This window comes from Achroia grisella, unplaced genomic scaffold (genome assembly GCF_030625045.1).
Source record: "Achroia grisella isolate CSIRO2021 unplaced genomic scaffold, CSIRO_AGI_Agris_v1 utg918, whole genome shotgun sequence".
In the NCBI taxonomy this organism is placed as follows: Eukaryota; Metazoa; Arthropoda; class Insecta; order Lepidoptera; family Pyralidae; genus Achroia; species Achroia grisella.
In genome coordinates, this window is record NW_026713067.1 from 4,083,038 (window position 1) to 4,092,512 (window position 9,475).

Below are 9,475 nucleotides of genomic sequence, written 5' to 3' on the forward strand. Positions count from 1 at the left end.
ACATTAAAATATTTTTTTTTGTAAAATTTATATTCTATAATGTTAATTACAAAATTGAAAAACTAAATTCTTATGTTAATTATTGATATATCACTTATCCATGTACCAAACTTTGACATCGATCATCTACACATCTTGTTGCTATTTTGGATATACGCAGAATTTCTGAATGCAATTGATTACGTTTAATTTACTCCCACTTCCTGGAAACAACCATCTTTAGTTATCTCTAATGATTTTAATAGGAGTTCAAATTTGTTACCGACAAAAATTCCATTTTTGATACCATCAAACGTATTGCTTAAATTTTTGTATTACAGAACAAATTCTAAATATGTTGAATAAGTATTATATTAAAGAAGTTAGAAGTAGTTTATACTATTGACGAGAGGCTAAATCATCGTACAGGGCAGTTAAAGTCTTAGTAATAATAAAAACTATTTGACGACCAGAATATTTAAGTACTTTGTTGATACAAATCTTATTTTGGAAAAAGTATAAATGAGTAAGTATTTCACAGTCTCATTAAACTGGTAATCATTAGCAAACTCTTTCTAATTGCATAATAGAAGGAAATAGAAGGTGTAGAAATAATGTACGATGATATAATAGATAAAGGAAAACTTGAAAGAAAGCTCGTTGCGAAGTCTCATAAGCTACTCGAATATAGCAGGGCAAAACGTTTTTATAAGAGATCAGACTCCATCAATGAGACGCTAATTAGTTGTAATGATGATGATGATAATGATAATGTATGTAGTGAAAATGATTTAGCATCATATGTCATTTGTAATGATAATTATGATAACAGATCCGCGACGATATCTGCAATTAAGTATTTGCTAAATAATGCTATTATTACATACATAACGGTTTGCAATAATGTTTGTTATTAACGTATGAACTTCTCGTCTTTGCATATTATTTATAAATAACAAACCGCGCAATATTTTTATAGCTTACTAGCTGTTTGTGCTCGCGTTAATTTATCCCCTTAGGGGTAGAATTATTCACGATCATTTCTTTGGGGATGCCTACGTCATAGTAACTTTATGCAAAGTCTCAGCCAGATCGGTTTAAAATTGACAAAGTTTCATACCCTCTTTTATCCCCTTGGGGATACAATTCATCAAAATTCTTTAGCGGATGCCTACGTCATAACATCTACCTGTATGCCAAATTTCAGCCCGATCCGTCCAGTGGTTTGGGCTGTGCATTGATGGATCACTATGTCAGTCACCTTTGAGTTATATATATTTAGATATCTTATTCTGATGAAGCTACATTACTGTAAGGTAAAGGGAAAGTGATTATTCCTTTTTTATTTGGACTGAGCAGTTACCAAGTATGTGACAGACTTACTGATTATTCAACGTTAATAAATTTAGTGAGTCGTTATTTGGCACCAGTTGACCTGACTGAACCTCGTCTGCATTACATTCATTGAAATTTATAATTATATTCCGTAAAATTTACATAATATCATTTTTTATGTGCCTATGTGTTATTCTGATGCATAAGCTATATTACTGTAAAGTTACATCAACATTCGTTCAGTAGTTTTTCAGCGAAAGGGTAACAAACGTCTATTCTTTCGCCTTTATAATATTATTAAAATGGTACCAATTTGTGGTAATATGTTCCAACTTAGTGAAATCCAATGGCCCATTTGGAAATCGCTAAAAAGACTGCGAACCTGGATGATCCTCTCCCGGTATAAGTTGGTGAAATGGTCACAAGGTAGGCTTTCGAATGTACTCCTATTATAGTACTATCTACTCCTATCATTCACACTACCATCCTAGAGTAGTAGAGAGAAAGGGGATTGTTAGTAATTTTATTTATTTATTTTATTTATAAAAACTTCATGCACAAATATAAAACAAAATAAAGGTGTATATGGCGGACTTAACACCATAAGGCATTTTCTCCCAGTCGACCAACAGCAAACAGAGATTAGTGGGCGGTGCATTTAAGTAAATAATAACATGAAATATAATAAAAGGAGAAGAGAAGTAATGTGGACTGATGATCTTATTGCTAGCAATGTACCATGTCAGGTTGACCTCCAATCGGTTCCCCCTGGAAACCATCGTGATAAATTCTTGGTGAATATGTCACGATGGGCTAACTGACCTGACTTCATGCTCATCGTATCATCATTTAAACCGTTAGCGCAGGCGGGTGCACCATTCCATTATCATTCGTTAACGATAATAATGTTTTTATAGAAAAACTTTAAATCTATAGCACTGGCAATATTATCTGATTACATTAGTAATGAGTGCGTAGCGACTTCTATGTTGATTATCGCATGCCTCTCACTTGTTATACTGTAATTATTTATATAAAAAAACATCTATTAAAAAGAGCAACACACAAGTTTCTTGCTCATTCTTCTTGTAATGAATTTGCATTCCGAATGAGTGGTAGAATCAAAATATGGCTATTCAAAAGTGCTTGTAATGAGTTTATTTGAATAAAGAATATTTCTATTTCTATTCATAAACTACCATCCTAGACTACGGCCCGTCTACTTGTCTGTTCTAAAGCTAAAGCTTTATAAGTGATAAAATATAAGTTCTTTTTTAAAGAAAATTGAATGTACTAGGTATCTTATTTGGATTAAATATTGATAAGAAGATTTATATATAATACATATAAATATGTAAAATTCGGGTGAAACCCAAATGACTTAAATATTTTCACGAATATAATGTTTATCGTATCATGGAATATTCTTGATTTTTATAGTTACAATTCGATTTTCAACTGTTTTAAATGTAGAAGTTTTAAAAGTGAATATATGATACTTCAATTAGTATAACTTCCTAATCAAATACACTGCATAATCAATATAAAGAGGAGACGCAGATTACACTAATATTTTATCTTAATTCATTAATCATACTTAATCAAGTTAATTAATGAAATGTAGGTACAACTATCTATTTAAATCGATAATGTGGAATACATTAAAGTCCAATACATCATTTGGATCACATTATTTCCATTTGGCCAACAAGGAAGACGGGTACAATGTTTAGAACAATATTTTTCGTGTGTTTGTCTCTTTGTGTAGCACTCGCTAAACACGAGCAGTATGAGGGGTAAGATTTATCAGTATTATATTTGCAATAAACTTTTATAGTTAAGTACATGTTTCGTAAATACTAGGTATTACAATTCTAAACTTATAAAAGATATAATATGTATTTTTTTAATTAATTAATTTATTAATAATGTTTCTATTTGAATTTTTGTTTGAAAATATTAGTAAAAATTTTTCTCTCGTTTTATTTTCGCTCATTCTTATATTTTATACATTGTCTATGTTCTCATTTGTTATTTAGATGTTCTTTTTGTGTTTTTATTTTAATATTTTTATTACTCCTATATAGATATTACATATTTTATTGCAATCTATTTCGTTAAATTATTCATAAAATTTTTAAGCATTTAGATAAAATTTATAGCATTCTATAAATTTTACTTAATTGCGAATAATAATTATTATGTTTGGAAACATTTTATTTTATTCATTATTCATTATTCTTTATCGTACACACACACACATAATAAAAAAAATTTTTTTGTATTATTGTTATTGATCGTGTATTATAGAAAGTTTTCAAACGATATTAAAATATTGTTTTAATAATATTAACTATAAGTATAAATAGACATACATAATTATATAAATATATAGACATACTTAATGGTATTTTATCCATTTTGTGTTTTTTTTTTGTATTTTGATATTGTATATTTTTATTTTCAAACGTTTAAATTAATTTAAATAAATTAGTTAGCGAAAGTCTATTAGCTAACTAATTTATTAGTTAGAAAAAATCTTTGCGGAATTTTATACCTAATTTAAAATTAGTTTTTTTTATATTATTTACCATTTTATTTTTTATCCTTGGTCATGATATCTGCTTCTTCATTATCCCATTCATTTGGGATCGGCATAATATGTTCATCTCTTCCATTCATCCTTTTTCGTTGTGTTTTATTCCTTTTATCACTAGTAACGATTAATTCTTTATTTTAATTTATATTTCGGAGAAATCTTTTCCGCGAAATTAATTTGAGATTATAAATTTGGATTTATAACATTCCAGTATACAAAATATTTGTAATACACTAAATATTTACGAAGCTCGACCTGTGTTAATTCAATTTTAATTAAAATACACGTAATTATATATTAAATTAATTTATTTTAAATTTCTATATTTTGCTATAATACCGGTTTTAGAAGCAAAAAACGTATGTTATTTTTATTTTCTGTTTGATTTAAAAATATAAATTAATATTTTTATTTCTAAAATAATTTCTTAGAAATAGCATACAGCAGGTGTTCTTAGAAGTAATATTAATTTGAATAAAAAAAAAATATTATCCGGTGAAATTCACACAACGTCTCAAGTTAGCAGAGCTTGCGTTATGGGTTCTAGACAATGATAAACTACTTAGATATATTTTTTTTGTAAGTACGTACAAAAAACCCAGACCTATACAAACAATCATACTGACGAATACAAATGTTTGTGCCATGCGAGGAATTGAACCCGCGACCATCGGAAGTAGGTGTGCTAAACCGCTGAAATAAAACAAACTTACTCATATAAGTCCTCTATATGAACATCCACGGCGACAACCAGTTCTTTAAGTCTTCGTATAATAAATGGCAGATGATGATGATGATGATGATGATGGCTTTATTATTCTTTATTTCTATTATAGTGCTGCCGTGTATGATGTGACTGTTACCACTAAGGAGCAGGCACAACTCGTGAATCAGCTGGAGAATGAGATTTTTGTCGATGTCTTGTCTCACGCCATTCCCGGAAGAACTGGTCAAGTCCTTGTACCGAAAGAACAGAGGGAGCAATTCCAAAATGAACTGTCAAACTCTGGGATAGAGTTCGAAATTGTAACTGAAAATGTTGTTGAGTAAGTATATTGTGCCTTTTTATAAAATATGATGTAGTCCCAGACTAAGCTAGTTACAGCTTGTATTATGGGTACTAGACAGCTGATACCAATATATATATGTATATTGGTTTTTATAAACACATTATACATAGAAATCTAGTCCCATAGCTACGTAGAGCTTGTGTTGTGAGTAATAGGTAAACACAATCACATAGATAATTCTTTAGTAAATATATACGTAATATACATAGAAAACACCCAGACTGCTACAAACAATCCTACTCATGAATATAAATATATATACCGTGCGAGGAATCGAACCCGCGATCATCTGAAGTCAGGCGGTGTGCTAAACCGCTGGACTACCGAGGCCGTCCTTATAATCTTACTAGCCAACCTGCGCCACTTCGTCAGCATCTCACTTACTTGACATTTATCATTATATTTCGCCCAATTTACATAATATATCCTTTTTAAATTATAATTTATATATTACTACATTATTGTAAAGTCTCAATATCTATTCAGTAGTTTTAGCGTGAAAGAGAAATATGGGACACATTCACCTAGATACATCAAAATAATAATTGCATTTAATAATGTCTAGTAAGACAAATTCAATATTGTGTACTAAGCACTGCTGTGTCTAAACTGTGTCCCCCACCTTACATTTTCCTATTGTTATTTAGTATATAAGATCAATATTTCTATGTACATATTGTCAGTCAATTATCATCTGTAATATACATCGTCTCGACCAACAATAAAGTATTACTTACCCGCAACAACAAACATCCATCTATACTCACAAACTTTTGCTTTTGTAATATTAATAAGATATTAAATTGTTTTCTTTATTGACCACAGACAGTTACAACTTGAAGATGAATTGTTAGCCGCTGCTTCGAAGAAAAGCAACAGATCTGCTTCCAGAATTGGACTTTCCTTTGACACTATCCACAGATACAGCGTTGTGAGTATATTTGTAAATTTTAATTGTAATGAGTACACTTTCATTAAATAGTTATTTATAGCATAGGGGACTAAGGACCTTGTGGCTTACCTGATGGTAAGTGATAACCGTCAGACATGAGCACCAGCGACACCGCGGGCCTTTTAGGTATAAGCTCTTTTCTTGAAGCTTTTAATATCGTATCGTTCGGATATAATGTCTAGAAAGTGATTCCATAATGTGATTGTGCGTGGCAAAATGATTTTAGAAACGCACGATGAAGAATCACCATTCATCCAGATGATCAAGATGGTATTTTAGTTTCTGGTATTAATACAAAAAACAATTTCTCAGAATACTCACCGTCATATAATTTTTTTCCATTATTTTTGAGAATTTGTAGAGTAAAATAAACTGGCGGTCCACTGGATGGAAAGTGGTATCTATTGTCTATGTATATCGTATAAACTATAACATATATATCATAGTATATACTTTTTATCAGTACTTATTCTTACAAGATGATTATTTGTAACTTCTTCATTATTTACCTACTTCAATTGTATGTTCAACTAGCTATTCCCGCGACTTCGTCCGCGTGGAATTTAATTTTAACTTCTAAAATAAAACTCACAACCGTTTGTGTCTAAGTCTGGTAGTTAACCACGACTATTATTATTTATTACTAGCTGTACACGCGACTTTGTCCGCGTGGAATTTAGCTATATTTTCTAAAATAAAAAAAATAAACGTAGCCTAAGTTACTCCTTATTACATCACCTACCTGCCAATAAAAGTCCCGTCAAAATCGGTCCAGCCATTTCAGAGATTAGCCGGAACAAACAGACAGACAGACAATAATTGTAAAAAATGATATTTTGGTGTATATATCGTATTTATATTCATGTAGTAAAAAACGGTTATTTCAATATTACTAACAGACACTCCAATTTTATTTATATGTATAGATGTATAGATAATAATACTTGTTTCTTAGGTCGACCAATATTTAGTAGATTTAGCAGAGGCATACCCTGATATTGTCACCGTGGTATCAGGTGGTGAAAGTTTTGAAGGCCGAGATATTAAATATTTGAAGATCTCCACAACCAACTTCCAGGTTTGTATTTAATTTAGTAGTAATATTTACTAATATCTAGCAATTCTGAAAGCTGCAAATGTATTACTGAAACTAGTTTTTTTAAATCTATTATAGATCTTTTTATTTATATATTTACATTATGTAATATGAAGTATTATGAAGGTTCATCTTGCTCATTATAAATTTTATAATATATATTTATTTATTTAAGGGTAATTCCAACAATCCTTAGCTATCTTATTGTATTGAAATATTAATTATTTTTATATTATATATTTATTTATTTTAACGTGTGTATTGAGATATTGATTAATCTATAAAATACTAATTCTAAAAATTAATAACTAAATTAATAAACTAATAAAGAATAATGGTTAAAAAACTCTGGAAGAAGTTCTGACGTCTTCTAGCGTTTTTTACTTAAGAAGAATGAAACGTTCTTAGTTAGTTAATCTGCAATCAGGTGCAGATGAGTATGTTCTTATAAGAAATCTAGTTGTATATTATGTTGTATAGTATGTTATATTGTATAAGAAATCTAAGTGTACAAGAACCGACCGACTCAAATTGCTAACATAAAAATATACAATTTTAGGATAGAAGTAAGCCCATTGTGTACATTCAATCACTTCTACATGCCCGTGAATGGATCACACTCCCTGCAACCTTGTACGCTATTGAGAAGCTCGTCATCGATGTAGTGGAACAGGACCTGCAGCAAGATATTGACTGGATCATCGTGCCTATTGCTAACCCTGATGGATATGAGTTCTCCCACACCAACGTAAGTTCAATGACAAAATTTATTTCATTATTCTGTAACTAAATTACTAATTACTAATATTAGGAGTTTAATAGATAGAGTTTAGTAAAAGTCCTTAGTGAATGTACTTGGGGTAAGAATGAATATATTTAGTTATGTAGCTCTGAACGTTAAGTTCAAATTTCAAAATAAAAATTCAAAATTCTTTATTTGGGTAATACAATTTTTCCTAAGTTCCACATAGTTGTTGAAGCCTTTTAAGCATACAAACGCCTATACCTGTAGGCTCCACTCTTTCATAGCTGATTTATATAAATGATTTGAATACTTTCTAAATTTTATAATATATTCATAATTTTATGTATTTAAACTTTCCCGTATTCAAGTATTGCTATACAAAAATTAATTACATGTTCATATAATTTTCCTCTATTGTAATTGTGTACAATTTATTTTGAAAAGAACTAGAGAGGAGTTTGTTGTCAGTTTTTCTAGGCTCAAATTATATTACGAACTAATGGTATATTTAAATTCTTATAAGTATATGATAGATTTTTATTAATATACACATTTTTATTTGATCTATTCCTTCTGGATCTTTACAGACTAGATTCTGGAGAAAGAATCGCGCCACTGGTTACTCTGTTGGAAATACTTGCATTGGTGTAGACCTTAATCGCAACTTTGATATACTCTGGGGTACAGCTTCCAGCAACAGCGCCTGTTCTGAAACCTTCCACGGTAGAGGACCTGCATCAGAGCCAGAAATTGTTGCACTACAGAATATTCTCGGTGAAGATGTAAATCGAGTTGAACTGGTTCTCGATGTTCACAGTTATGGCAGCTTGATCTTATATGGTTGGGGAACTGGCCAATTACCACCAAATGGTCTTATTATTAATTACGTTGGAGTTATTATGGCTCAAGCTATAGACAGAGTTAAATGGCCAACTAATATCAATTATATTGTAGGCAATTCTTTCCAAGTACTCTATGGTTCGTCTGGAAGTACCGCTGATTATGGTCTAGCGATTGGCTCACCTCTGTCATATACTTATGAGTTACCAGCTTACAGAAACAGCGGCGGATTGAACGGCTTCCTCGTCGACCCTGACTTCATTGAGCAGGCCGGATTTGAAACTTGGGAAGGTATCAAAGAAGGAGCTAGATTTGCAAGAGATAATTTTAGAAGAAGACAAGGTCATTGATTTAAACTTGAAACTGATTTACACTATTAAGCGTCCTGCGTAATAATAAAATGCTATCTTTTTAGTTCCTCTTTTATAATTTATATGAGTGAATAATGATAACTTTATGTCTTTTTAATTTATATTATATTTATTTTGTAAATAGTATACTAAAATAAAGAAGAATATTATAATTTTGTTTTTATTATTTTGGATTTGTGAACTCTTCTACGTTAAATTTAAGATTTTCATTTTAATATTTATTTCTTTGTTATTTATACAAGTAAAAATTGTTATTGTGTTTATTTTGTTTTATTTCTAAGTCATAATATAATGGAAGAAATACATCTGTGGGTTTAAATTTCTTATTTCAAATTATAATTATATTAGTTAACATTTTTACCCTTATCGCTCGAACTACTATTATATCAGCAGCCTTCAATACCTTTATATCTATACAGCTTAAACCAAATAGGATCTTTTGTTGATAACAGCCTATTTAACACTTCATTAACAACTGATGTTCAGAT

At 30.1% G+C, this 9,475-nt stretch overlaps 1 protein-coding gene across 1 annotated transcript; it reads left to right on the plus strand.

The window, feature by feature from the left end:
* The first annotated feature begins 3,039 nt into the window (after positions 1-3,039).
* On the plus strand, positions 3,040-8,966 carry LOC131853985 (carboxypeptidase B-like). Its single transcript, XM_059205102.1, has 6 exons — positions 3,040-3,110; positions 4,750-4,959; positions 5,809-5,914; positions 6,891-7,013; positions 7,591-7,779; positions 8,364-8,966. The coding sequence occupies exons 1-6, from the start codon at positions 3,040-3,042 to the stop codon at positions 8,964-8,966; spliced, it is 1,302 nt and encodes a 433-aa protein (XP_059061085.1).
* The last annotated feature ends 509 nt before the right edge of the window (positions 8,967-9,475 follow it).